Source organism: Peromyscus eremicus, chromosome 8a (assembly GCF_949786415.1).
Source record: "Peromyscus eremicus chromosome 8a, PerEre_H2_v1, whole genome shotgun sequence".
NCBI classification, from domain to species: domain Eukaryota; kingdom Metazoa; phylum Chordata; class Mammalia; order Rodentia; family Cricetidae; genus Peromyscus; species Peromyscus eremicus.
Window position 1 is genome coordinate 97,306,866 of NC_081423.1, and position 13,705 is coordinate 97,320,570.

The 13,705-nt window shown below is 51.1% G+C and overlaps 1 protein-coding gene and 1 long non-coding RNA gene across 2 annotated transcripts; one reads left to right on the plus strand and one right to left on the minus strand.

Moving 5' to 3' along the window:
* Positions 1-1,429: 1,429 nt before the first annotated feature.
* On the minus strand, positions 1,430-3,200 carry LOC131917932 (uncharacterized). The gene is made up of 2 exons (XR_009380782.1): positions 2,901-3,200; positions 1,430-1,993 (listed from the first exon to the last, which is right to left on the minus strand). It is a non-coding gene; the product is annotated as an uncharacterized LOC131917932 (long non-coding RNA).
* LOC131917931 (E3 ubiquitin/ISG15 ligase TRIM25-like) lies at positions 3,173-12,051 on the plus strand. Its single transcript, XM_059272092.1, has 8 exons — positions 3,173-3,295; positions 3,400-3,442; positions 3,782-4,446; positions 8,720-8,815; positions 8,959-9,192; positions 10,010-10,172; positions 10,361-10,423; positions 11,436-12,051. Exons 2-8 carry the CDS (start codon positions 3,427-3,429, stop codon positions 11,993-11,995), a joined length of 1,797 nt encoding a protein of 598 aa, XP_059128075.1. The 5' UTR covers positions 3,173-3,295; positions 3,400-3,426; the 3' UTR covers positions 11,996-12,051.
* Positions 12,052-13,705: the final 1,654 nt, after the last annotated feature.

Consider the following 13,705-nt stretch of genomic DNA (forward strand, 5'->3'; position numbering starts at 1 on the left):
CTGTAAGAGCAGTATGTACTCTTAATCACTGAGCCATCTCTCTAGCCCCAGAATTTTTTTTAGCAACTGATATGCACATAATTTCATGTGCATGGGTGTTTTGCCTGCCTGCATGTCTGTGCACCCTGTGTATGCCTGGTGCCCAAGGAAGACAGAAGAAATCAGATCCTTTGGAACTGTCGTTACATCCAGTTGTGAGGGTACAGAGAGCCCACCCAGGTCTTCTGGAAGAGCAAACAATGCTCTTAAGTGCTGAGCCATCTCTCCAGCCCCTGATTTGTGTTTTTTTGTTTGTTGCTTTCCCTTTTTGAAAATCTACTATTGGGGGCTGGAGAGATGGCTCAGCAATTAAGAGCACTGGCTGCTCTTCTAAAGGTTCTGGGTTCAATTCCCAGTGTCCACATGGTGGCTCACAACCATCTGTAATGAGATCTGGTGCCCTCTTCTGGCCTGCATGCATACATGCAGACAGAACACTGTACTAAGTAAATAAATCTTAAAAAAAGAAAAAAGAAAAAGAAAGAAAGGGAGGGAGGGAGGGAGGGAGGGAGAGAGGGAGGAAGAAAAAAGAAAGAATGGAAGGAAGAAAGAAAGAAAGAAAGAAGGAAGGAAGGAAGGAAGGAAGGAAGGAAGGAAGGAAGGAAGAAGGAAGGAAGGAAGGAAGGAAGGAAAAGAAAGGATGGATGGAAGAAAGAAAGAAAGAAAGAAAAGAAAGAGAGAGAAAGAAAGAAAGAAAGGAAGAAAGGAAGGAAGGAAGAAAGGAAGAAAGAAAGGAAGAAAGAAAGAAAGAAAAAAATCTATAATGGGGGCTAGAGAGATGGCTCAGCACTTAAGAGCACTGGCTGCTCTTCCACTGGACCCGTGTTTGATTTCCACCACGCACATAGTGCCTCACAACCATCTGGAATCCAGTTACAGGGAATCTCATGCCCTCTTCTGGCCTCTACAGGAATGTGGTGCACAGAAATACATGCAGGCAAAAATGTTTTTATGCATAAAAACAAATGCAATCTTTTATTTTTAATCCCTTTGGAAAACAAAACAAAAATCCTAAGGCAGCCATATCTGTCCATGCCTGAAGTGCCAGACACTGGAAACCAAGGCAGGATGATGATCCTGCCAGATAACACAGTGAAACATACTCTAGGGTCGGGGGTGAGGAGCTGGGCCCAAGACTAGCATACCCCGAGCGTCATCTACTTGGGAGGCTAGAGCAGAAAGATAGGGAATTAACGATATCTTTAGATATGCCATGAGTTTAAGGCCAGTCCGGGCAAATTCACCCTTACACAAAATAGAAGCTAAAAGAGTGCTGAAGAGATACCTCAGCTGATGGGGGCTTAACCAGCATGCACAGGATCACCATTTCAAACCCCAACACCACGCTCTAATGGAATCCTGATTTGACACATGCTGAGGAGTGCAGTAGTAAAATTTTGTGGTTTTGTAATTAAACCATGTTGTTTCCATAAGAGCAAAACAACGTCATATGTACAGTCAAAACACTGCAGTTCACAACATACAACAGTACCCAGTCGGAGCCGAAGTGTGTGAGACAGTGTTTGTGGTTCTGTGGGGCGATGACAGGTGTCCAGCAAACTGCACGAGGTGGGTGTGCAGACCTCAGGGAAGTTGCGTAAGGCAAGGCAGCTGAGCGCTGCCACAAGGTCCTGAATGCATGCTGCATCTTTGGTCAGTGGGAGTCCAGAAACTTTTCAAGGCCCAGCGTGTGAAAAGTTGGGGTCTAATACATACCAGGCCCTGGGCTTGACGCCCAGCACCCCCAAGAAAAAGAACTCCATTGGTCTCGTGTAAGATTTCTACAAAGAACTTGCAGTAGGCACCATAATTAGGAAGAGATGCTGAAATGCTTCCTCTGAACCCCCACAATGAGGAGAGGCCAGCTTCTGTTCCCCCTCTTCTGCACAACAAGAGGAGCCAGGCTGGTGTTCTGAGGCAGATAGACAGACCGAAATTCCTTAGAGGCTTTTTCCTGTGGGGTTCAGAAAGACAGGAAATAAGACTCAAGAGACGAGTAAACCAGGGTGATGGCAGCTCTCTTCAGCTTGCGAGTCCCCGATTTCTCCTTCCCAGGATGGAAACAAGGTGAAAGCAGACAGAACCGCCCATCGAGATAACGCTTGGGGCTAGGCTGGGGAATGTCACTCCACGGTATAGCATTTGCCTGGCGTGTGTAAGGCTCTGGGTGTGATCACCAGCATGGAGAAGAGGAAGAGGAGGAAAGGTGGATGCTGGAGAGATGGAGAGACGGCTCAATGGTTAAGAGCATTAGCTGCTCTTGCAAAGGACCTAGGTCCAGTTCCCAACACTCACACAGTGACTCATAATCATTTATAACTCCAGTTCTAGGGGATCTGACGCCCTTTTCTGGCCTCCTCAGGAACTGCATGCATATGGTGCATATACACATACGCAGACAAAACACTCATACATATAAAAACAAATAAATCTTTGAAGAAGAGGAGAGGAGAAGGAAGAATACCCGATAATGCTTGGATTGCATGTTAGAGCAAAAAGAGGCCTTGTCCTTTCCACTCACTGTTGTGAAACAGTGCTTGAGAGGCCTTGGAGGGTTTGAGCCAAGGAAACACGCCATGCGAGCGGTAGCCAAGAGGGCATGGTGGAAAGTTACTCACACCGTGCAGGCATGGCATCCACATGGAAAGTTTTATTATTAAAGGGGAAAGGGAGAAGGGAAGGGAGAAAGGGAGGAGAGAGAGAGCATGGAGGTGTGCACCTTGCAGAGATAGACAGAGGGAGAGAGAGACAGGAAGGAGGAGGAGGAGGAGAGTTTTTTCCTCTTAATGGGGGCTTTATGTAAGAAGATATCAGGACGCTGGGCGGGTCCCCAAGGGGAAGTTCGGAATGCTAACACTCACAAGAATCACACTCCAGAGAGAAGAAACAAGCTCCCAAGACCCTCCTGCTGCTCACTGGCCATTTTCCCTCTCTGGTCAGAAATATGAGCAGATACTACGTCAGCTGCAAGTGACCCTAGCTGCCAGTAGCTACTCTGCCACAAGAGACGGAGTCTCCGGAGCTGAGAATCCATCCATGGGGAAGTCAAATGCATCAGCACTGCACAGCGCTGCAGCCTGCCCCATGGCGCACCTGTGCCCTGATGACATCACAGGCAGGATGCAGGGGCTGGCTGCACCTGAATTGTGACATCAGCAAGACCTGGGCCATCCTCAAAGAAAGGGCATCTGGATAAGAAAACCATGAAACAGCAGCCACAGGGAAAAGTAAGAAGGTGGCAATCATCAGTCCCCAGGTAGGACACGAGGTGACAGATGGGGGACACTCAGCAGCTGGTGAGTGAGGTTCAGGCCAGGTCTTGGTACCTGAGTATCTGTGGGTCTTTCCTCCTTGGCACAGGACAGCAACTATCGGACTCTCGCTGACATGCCGAAGGTCTCACGTGAGTTCAAGTTTCTGACCTCCCCTCCTGAGTACCAAGGAAACGGCCCCTTCACCGTGTCACCCTGTCCTTCCTTCTGCCCTTTCTCTGCCTTATCCCTAACTGAGGCTGAGACCAGGAAATAGGATTCTCATGTCCATCCCCATGGAAACTGGCTGATGACACAGCCCTGGTACCCCATGGTCAGGCAGCCGCTTCTGAGAGAAAAATGCTGTGAAAAGGAGCAGGCCTGTGGCGTAAAGACCACGTCCCTGGTGTGCAAGACCATGTCCCTGGTGCAAAGGGACATGCCCTGCTCCCCACCCCCTGCTATGCCTGGATTTTTCTCTGTCTTCTCAGGATCAGGGCAGGACCAAGTCCCCTTGCAGCTCCCTTCCCAGTCCTCCAGAGCTTCCCAAATGCAGTTCCTGATGAGCAACAGCAGTCAATGCATGTTGGAAGAACAAGTCCTCTGTCCCATTTGCCTGGAGGTGTTCCGAAACCCCGTCACCACCGCCTGTGGCCATAACTTCTGCATGACTTGCCTCCAGAGTTTCTGGGACCACCAGGCTGCCATCGGGGAGACATACTATTGCCCCCAGTGCAGAGAGACCTTTCCCACCAGGCCCCGCCTCTGCAAGAATGTCATCCTTGGGGAGATGGTGGCTTGCTTCACCCAGGCCAAGGGCCAGACCTCAGGGCCCTTGTGGAACCTGGCTGGCCCCACAGACGTGCCCTGTGACTTCTGCTCCCCGCAAAAGCTGAGGTCAGTCAAGTCATGCTTGCAATGCATGGCTTCCTTATGCGAGAAACACCTGCGCAGCCACTTTGAGGACCAGTTGTTCCAGGACCACCAGCTGCTGGAGCCCGTGTGGGACCTCAAGAACCGCTTGTGCCGTAAACACCGCAAGCTGCGGCAGCTGTACTGCCGCACGGAGGGCAGCTGCGTGTGCGGAACCTGCCTGCTGGAGGAGCACAAGAACCATGACACCACCCCGCTGGAGGATGAACCGGCCCGCAAGGAGGTGAGGAGGGGTAGGAGGCGGGTGCTCCAGGTTCTCGGAGGCTGGCACATTTCCCTGGAGGAAGGGAACACAGCTCGACCCAGGCTTAACAGCACCAAATACTTGAGATTCGAAGGCAGGCGTTTGAGAGCCCAGGCAACGTAAGCGACAGGAGAACCCGTCTCAAAAGACAGATAGGCAGGGTCTGTGAAATGGGTCAGAGGGTAAAGGTGCTTTCTCTCCTGATGATCTAAGATCCATCCTCAGAACCTGCATTTAAGTGCAAGGAGAGCTGGTTGTGATGATGCATGCCTTTAATGCCACCATTTGGGAAGTAGAGGCCAGCCTGGTCTACAGTATAGTGAATTTCAGGACAGCCAGAGAGCTACATAGTGAGACTATGTCTCCAAAAAAAAAAAAAAAAAGGTCTGGTGGTGGTAGTGCACACCTTTAATCCCAGCACTTGAGAGGCAGAGGCAGGCAGATCTCTGAGTTTGAAGCCAGTCTGGTCTACAGAGAGAGTTCCAGGTCAGCCAGGGCTACGGAGAGAAACCCTATCTCAAAAAAAAAAAAAAAAAAAGAGTGAAAAAAAGCTGAGCCCCGACATCCATATGTGAGCCTTGGCACGCACACATGCCCCACAGTACTCAGTTTTCTAAGTTAGGCAGCTGTTAGCATGACGAGTCGTGTTACAGTGTAGGAAGGAGGTTAGGTTAACAAGGAAAGTGCAGAACTGCATGTCAGAAGTCTCCATCTATAGTGAACAAGATGGTGACGGGGTGGGAAAGGTTGCTTACAGCAGTCTCCATTAAAGATGTATCCAGGAAACCACTGTGACTTGCTTCTCTCAAGAAGCCATAGAAGGGGCAGCTGGAGAGATGGCTCAGCAGCTAAGAGCACTGGCTGCTCTTCTAGAGGACCTGGGTTTGATTCCCAGCACCCACATGGCGGCTCACAGCTGTAGCTCCAGTTCCAGGGGGACCAGAAGCCCTCTCATGTGCATGCAGAAAAAACATCCATACACATAAAATAACAGATAAAATGTTTAAAAAATAACTCCTCGGAAGAGACATCAGTTCCTTCCTAGCTCTTCCCATTGTCTTCTTTTAGTTTTAGCTGAAGCAGTCTTCCCTACCCTTCACCATGTCTAGTTCACTAGAGGGAACCCTGTGACCACTTCATTAAGCAACACTCCTAGGACCCTATGCTTGTGTTCGCTGCAGTCTCAAGAGAAGGAGGTGAAGGCTCTCACGGCTGGCCCAGCTTCTGAGAAATGAGCCTTCTGACAGGTTGCGCAGGAACAGGTTATTGTGAAAGTAAAAACAAGCATTTAAAAAAAAAGTTTATTTCAATATTATCAAGATTTAAACACAATGCATACACCCCTGTAATCTGTTTCCAACACTCAGGAGGCTGAAACAGGAAGATGGCTTTGAGTTTAAGGCTAGCCTGGTCTACGTAGCTAGTTTCAAGCCAACTAGGCCTACAGAGTGGGACCCCATTTCAGCGGCTAAAAGACCTGGGTTCTGTTCCCAATACCAACATGGTGGCTTACATCTCCACAACCAGCAGGCACACACAGGGTGCACAGACATTACATCTAGGTAAAAACACCCATACACATAAAAAAATGATAATCAAATAAAACAAAAACTGGGCATACCTGAAGCACTAGCCCTTAAATGGCTTAGGCAAAAGGACCCCAAGTTCAAGGTCAGCTTGAACTTTTACGGGCTACATAAAATAAACTCTGCCACCCCCAAATAAAAACCAGACTGGGGAACTGGCTCAGTAAGTAAAGTGCTTGTTTTTATAGGCGTGAGAACCTGAGTTCAGCCCCCATGTACAAACAGCCAGGCATGGTGGTACACTGGAGATGCAGAGGCTTGCCGGCTGGCTAGTCTAGCTGAATCAATGAGCTGTTCAGTGAGAGACCCTGCTACAGAAAAAGAGGGGGAGGGCTGGAGAGAGATGCAGCACTTAAGAACATTGTCCTCGGCTGGGCGGTGGTGGTGCACGCCTTTAGTCCCAGCACTCGGGAGGCAGAGCCAGGTGGATCTCTGTGAGTTCGAGGCCAGCCTGGGCTACCAAGTGAGTTCCAGGAAAGGCGCAAAGCTACACAGAGAAACCCTGTCTCGAAAAACCAAAAAAAAAAAAAAAAAAAAAGAAAAAAAAAAAGAAAAAAAAGAAAAAAAAAGAACACTGTCCTCCCAGAGGACCTGGGTTCAGCTCCAGGCACCATAACCTCTGTAACTCCAGTTCCAGATCTGACACCATGCATGCATGCATGCATGCATGCAGGCAAAACACCCATACACATACAATGAATATATTTATTGGTTTTTCAAGACAGGGTTTCTCTGTGTAGCCCTGGCTGTCCTGGAACTCACTCTGTAGACCAGGCTGTCCTGGAACTCACAGAGATCTGCCTGGGTCTGTCTCACAGCATCTTTTTTTTTTTTTAAGAAAGAAAATACAGCAGCAAGTGATTGAGGGAAATACCTAATGTTGACCTCTGGTTTCCACATATACATGCACCTGTCCACACAAATAGACTCACATACAAACACATGTGTATACACACACACACACACACACACACACACACACACACACACACACTGCAGCTTAAGGTAACTTCCTCTCCTCTCTCTTCTGTTCCTACCAGCCCCTTCCTCTCAAGGGCAGGGTCTCCAGTAGCCCAGTCTGGTCTTTTTTTTTTTTTTTTTTTTTTTTTTTTTTTTTTTTTTTTGGTTTTTCGAGACAGGGTTTCTCTGTGTAGCTTTGTGCCTTTCCTGAAACGCACTTGGTAGCCCAGGCTGGCCTCAAACTCACAGAGATCCGCCTGGCTCTGCCTCCTGAGTGCTGGGATTAAAGGCGTTCGCCACCACCGCCCGGCTGCAGTCTGGTCTTGAACTCCCTATAAGGTTGAAGATACTCCTGTCTACACTTCCTCAGCACCTGATTTTTTGCTCTTCTGGTTTTGAATTTTAATATGTATGTATTTTTTTTAAAGACGTGAGCTCCTTAGATTTTAGCTAGCCCATCAGGTACATTCGATAGCCCTGCTGTCCTCACATAACCAACCATCATCAGTCTGGTAAGAACAGGAATTTGGCCGGGAGGTGGTGGTGCACGCCCTTAATCCCAGCACCTGGGAGGCAGAGGCAGGCAGATCTCTGTGAGTCTGAGGCCAGCCTGGTCTACAGAGCAAGTTCCAGGAAAGGCACAAAGTTACACAGAGAAACCCTGTCTTGAAAAACCAAAAAAAAAAAAGAAAAAAAGAAAAAAAGAAAGAAAAAAGAACAGGAACTTACATCAGAAAACAAAAACAATGGCATCACTAAACACATAATTTAGTTCAACTGACCGCTGTTTCACTGTGAGCCTCTCAAAAGAAGGAAGCCCTGCCTGGGCTTACAGGCTGGCCAGCACCATCTTCCCTATAGGAACTTGCCAAAGCACTATTCTCCCTGTTCTGATACAAGTACCTGTGGGCGAATGGAGCTAAGCAGCATGGCCCCGGTATCCAGGAGTGTGGTTTCACCACTTCCTACCTAGCTCAAGCCATTGAACCCTTCCCAGCCCCTTCCTGCGTCCTGAAGTCCTGTGGTCATCACTTTTAGGAGCAAAGAAACTGATTCCTATGAATGAGGAAGCAGATTCTGAGGCAGTGAAAGAACAAAAATGTTGCTGTGTGTCACGACACGGGTGTGTGGGTTCACGCGGATCCATGGAAAGAAGACTCAGAGGCATCTTAAGAATGAATCTAGCCTTTCATGGCTGCAAGGGGGTCCAGCCTTGAAGGACTGAAGCACTATCCCTTTGCCTAGGGCATTTTTATTTCTTTCTATTTACAGTTTAGCCAATTAATCTCCGCACCTTCAAAGCAACCCCAGAGGAGCTCCCAGAGACAAAATGCCAAGTGCAAATTACTTGATTTCTCAGGTACCACAATTTTCCGGGTTTCCTGAACCAAGTTTTGCATAGGCCTTTGATCCTTGGGAGACTCTCTGATCCTTGACTCTCAGACAAGATTCACATAGGGCGATAAGAGAAACAAAAAGTGTGGTTAAACAAAGGAAGGATTAGGGCTAGGTGCTACTTTCTGGAGCCAGGCCAGGAGCTCAGCGGGAATGCACTACACAAAAGCCAGCATAAATGACAGGACATCTGCCCTTCAGCCCCGGTCTTAGGCTCACAGAAGCCTGTGAATACAAGGGGTTTATCTCTTCCTGGATTGGCTCTTCCTCTGCCCCTCACTCGCTTCTGCCCTTACCACCACACTTTCCAGGTGGAAGTTCGGAAGATTCAGGCCAATGTGGAAAACCAGATGCTCATCATCGCCTCTGACAGCCAGAAGCACCAGGGACGAGTAAGCTTTCTCTCGGTAAGGCGTCCTGGTAGCTCATGGGACCTCCCAGAAACTGCATGGGATCATGGGGAGGGAGGGGATGCCTGGCTTGGTTTTGGACCAGGAGAGTTGGGTGTAGGATTGGAATTCAAGGATGTCCCCCTACACACCCACCCCAGAAACTGATTCAGACAGTGCGAGACGAGGTGAACAACTGCTTCTCAGAGATCCTTCATGAGGTTAAACAGCTGCAGATAAAGGTCTTGGATTTTGTGGAGAAAGAGGAGGCGACTGCCCTGAGAAAGCTGGGCAACTCTATCCAGCAAAGCCACAGCCGGCTCCTCAAGTTGGAGGGGGACAGCGTCTGGCTCCAGAGCCTGCTCACCAACAGGAGCGATGAGCAGTTCCTACAGGCAAGACCCCTCTTCCCTCTTCCCTCCACTACACACACACACACACACACACACACACACACACACACACACACACACGTACCCAGACCTGGGACAAAGTGATCAGGGTGTGAATCTGCATTGCCTTGCCCACTTCTCTGACTGGGAGAGCCCCAGGTCAGCATCCTGAGCTCTCACCAACACCCGCTGCTTTTCCTGTACTGCCTGCAGAGATCAGTTCTCTCCCTTCACTTCCCTGCTTTGGAGTCCCAGGAGAAGATGGGGAGTGCCCTAGGACTCGGTGTATGTAAAATAATCCCCCCCAAAACCACAGCCAGAAGTGAGGTCAAGCCAGTCCATGTATTGAAATTCATTTTCCTCCCTAGCCATGGTCTGATGTTACTGCAAGGTGGGGGTGGGAGGTGAATGTAGGCATGGGGAAGTGCCAGGCAGGGTGGCTGACCAGATAGTGGCAGCGACTGTCTCTATGCACAGGGACCAAGCCCTATGCCTGGGACCTCCTAACATGGATCTCCTTCCTTAAATTGCCCTCATACTCCTGGACAGATGTCAAAGATCATTCTTCCCTTGTCCATCTCTGGACAACAGGATGAACTTGGCAATGATCTTTCTGAGCAATTAAAGGTTCAACTGAATTCCTCCAGCTGTTTTCTCCAGCAGCCAGACCACCATCAACACCCTATCCAAACAACTAGGAGGAGACAGATGCGCATGTTTGAAAATGGGCAACATCTCTTCCACCTGCCCATGGAGGCGCCCCTGGCAGGTGCCTGAGCCGTGGCTACAGGGGTACTAGCAGCCCCTTTCTGCATAACAGGACTTCCCCAGACTCAAGCACATCCCGGCCTGCATGGAACCCTTGATCGGCGCCAACTGTGAGGAGACACAGAGCTTCCTTCAGCTGCCAGAGACCCTGGCCCAGCTCCGCACCCGGCTGATGGACATAGGTCGTAGCTTCATCAACCAGCTGCTCTTGAAGGGTCAGTCTCTGAGAAGTCTGCGTCTTGTCGCTTGCGAGTGGCACCTCCCCACGGGGCAGTGACTGTGGAGCCCTGCCTGCCTGTGTGCACCCCTCCCGGGTCACATGGGCTCTGGGATTGGCCAACCCCCTCTCAGGAAGGATGCTGGGATGTAAGGGGGTCCTCAGCAAAGCTTCTCCATCCCCCAGGCATCAAGATAAACTGCTACGAGGTGCTGCCCCGAGCTGTGGACAGGAAAACACTACTCCAGCGTGAGTTCTCAAACCAGAGGCCAACCTGGGGGAGGGGAAAAGGAGAGGGACCCTTGGGGGCTGTGCCTTCCCTGCCCCACCTGCTTCCGAAGCACCTCCTTTTTTCTTTCCCAACCTCTCACTGCAGACTGGGGACCTCAGACTTAGCCTGGGCTCAAGGCCCTGATAGGAAGAGAGGGAGACCCTGTCTGTTTCTACCTCAAAGGCAGCTCTTCTGTGGCTCTCTGGGCCTTGTGTGTCATGACTCCTGCCCTCATTGGGGTGGCTGCCAACTTCCCTGGGGGATTAGCCAAGTCAACTGGAGTAGGCCTTATTTATTCCTCCAACTCCAGGTTTGACATCCCTATAGGCCCTTTCCCTGGCCTTGGCCCTAGGACCAAATCCCAAGGCTTCTGAGATATTGAGGTCAGATAGGGAACATCTTTGACCTGTGGGTCATCTCGGCCAGGAACCCTTCCCCTCCTCCAGTCTCGTTCCTGAACAAATAAGAAAGGTGATTACGTTAGGAATCTTTCGGGGGTGGGTTGGGGGGGTTGCCCAGGGTCTTACTCCTCCAGGCTGTCTGGTACAGCCTCAGCTGAGCTGGGCTTTGTTTTGGCAGGGCGGGGGGTTGGAGACAGGGTTTCTCTGTGTAGCCCTGGCTGTCCTGGAACTCACTCTGTAAACCAGGCTGGCTCGAAATCAGAGATTCACCTGCCTCTGCCTCCCGAGAGCTGGCTAAACTGAGCTATTTTAAGGAGTAGTGTGGCGGCTCATGTCTGTAATCTAGCACTGGGGAGACTGAGGCAGGGCAGCAGCAGCAAGTTCAAGGTCACCCTGGGCTAAGCTGGGCTCAGAAGCACAAAAATAAAATAAATAAAAATAAACCAGTAGGTAGAGAGGGTGCCACTTCTAGGAACCTGGGCTGGAAGCCGGCTGGAAGCAGTCTGAGTCCTTTGTACCTGCTCCTTGCTAGCACTCTGCCCTGGGAAGAATAACCCTGGCTCCCTTGTGCCTTCATCTCCTACCCCAGGTTACTGCAACCTGAACTTCGACCCCGCCACGGCCAACGAGGAGCTGTTCTTGTTCAAGGAAACGCACTCAGTGTTGAACTTGGGCATCCTGCTGGAGCCCTCGACCACCAACACCCCTTTAGTGGGCTTCAAGCAGTGGCCCCAGGTGCTGTGCTGCCCGGGCCTGTCCGAGGGCTGTCACTACTGGGAGGCCGAGGTGTCCAACTCGTGGATGTGCCTGGGTGTCACCTACCGCCACAGCCCTCCGCTGCTGGGCAGTCGCTCACGTCGCAACATCGTCTACCTGCTGGGCCGCAACCCCTACTCGTGGTGTCTGGAGTGGGACTCGCTCAAGTTCTCCGTGTGGCACAACAACACGCAGACGGTGCTGCATGGCTGCTACCACCACACGCTCGGAGTGGAGCTGGACTTCGGCGCCGGCTGCCTGTCCTTCTACGGCGTGGCGGGCGGTGTGAGCCTGCTCTACCGCTTCCTCACCTCCTTCCTGGAGCCCCTGTACCCCGCGGTCATGGTCAGCAGCGGGGCCTCGCTCACACTCAAGCAGTACCCCGAGGCATAGGCAGTGCCCGCCCGCCGGCCCAGGCTGGCTGCCAATAAAGTTAGCTACGTACTGGCTGAGCAGGAGTGCTGAGAGGGTGGTGTGCCCTGGCGTGCTCCCCTGTGGCCAGGATAGAAGTGGGTGGGTCACCTGCTTCCCAACCCGGTCTGGATGCCATTGCAGCCTGCCTGGAAAGTTGACCTGAACCAGACTGGAGGTGCCCTAGGGATGGGGATAGCCTATGTCCTTCAGAAACCAAAATCCTGCTTACGCGCTACCCGCTCCCTACTCCGTCGGCAACCCTTGGCCTTGCTTCTCAGGCTCATACTTGTTGCTTCCCACTGTCTTCAAAGGCTGTGAAGCCTCACACTAGGCAAGACTTGAGCCAAGCGGCTTCTCTCTCCAGGTGCCCTTCTGTGAAGTGAGTGACCCTGGAGAGTTGGTCAGAGTTCTAGCTTATCTGGGGACCGGAAGGTTAGGGCTGAGGAGCCCAGCCCTGTCTTAGATGCAGGACCAGTGGGCCGAGGACGGAGGTCCAGGTGAGAGGTGGTGGGCAGAGCAGCTGACCTCACTAGAGCAGAGTGTCTCCAGTCAGTGGTGGTTGGCAGCACAGAGGGCTGTGGATGGGGGCGGGGGCAATCTACACCTCCCACCCTCATCTTCATGATTTGTGAAAGCGGTTCCCTGCCCCCCACCCTGATGAGCCCACTCCACTCACCTGGGGCTGGCTGTGGACACCCAGGCTTTTGTAATCTAACTTGCCCAATGAGAGGCCTGGAATTCTGTGCAGTGTAGCTTCATTCAAGGCCAGTACAGGCCCCTGCTAAGGGACCCTACTCACCCCCTGCCCCCCAAATTGAGGGTTCCTGTCCATTAGGAAAGCACTCTGAATTTCCAGACTCAGCCAGCCACAGTTCCTACCGGTTTAAAGAAAGGCCTCCACCAAGTTAATGATCCACGAACTGATAAAGGTCATAAGAAAGAGAAAACCCCCTAGGGCAAGGCAGCTGACAGCCAGACTAGGCGGTACCCCACCACGAGGGCACTTGGGAATTCAACCCCTGCCCTGTCTGTACCCAGGGAAGTTAGTAACTCTGTTTTCTCTTTGAGGCACCCCTTTTCGGGGTGAGGAGAGCAATGTTGTGCTTTGAAGGTCTCCTGAGGTGCCGTCCTGTGACACTTCTGAGCAAGGCTTGGCTGTGATGGAGAGGTAGCCTTTCTACCTGGAGTCTTCCCTCAGCTTCTGACCTATTTCCCATGGGCTGCTGTTCCTGTAGGGGGCAAGGCTATGAAACTCGTCCTCTGTATTGAGGAGAGAGGCTTTCCTTATCCCTAAGGCCTCGATCATGCCTTCCCACCTGTCATTCCTCCTGGATCAGGAAGAGAGCCAGCAGGGCATGTGGTGGATCACACCTGTAATTCTAGCATTCAGGAGGCTGAGGCAGGAGGATTGCTGCTTCCTGTAGGGAGCTGCTTTGCCAACGCCTCCACTTCTACCCCCCAGATCCCCTAGGACATGTAGCTAAAGGATAGTTTGTGAGAAGCCATGGTACCCTGGGACACACATCCGAAAATTTGTATCTTTTACTTTCTGAAACAGTTGTTCTTCGTTTGAGGATTCCTTATTTGGGGACTCCATGTGTTATCACTAGAGGGAGCGTCCTCAAGCCAATAAAACAAAATGTTGAGGTCCCTTTGGCCATGGCTTAGCACACCACTTCACAGAAGAAC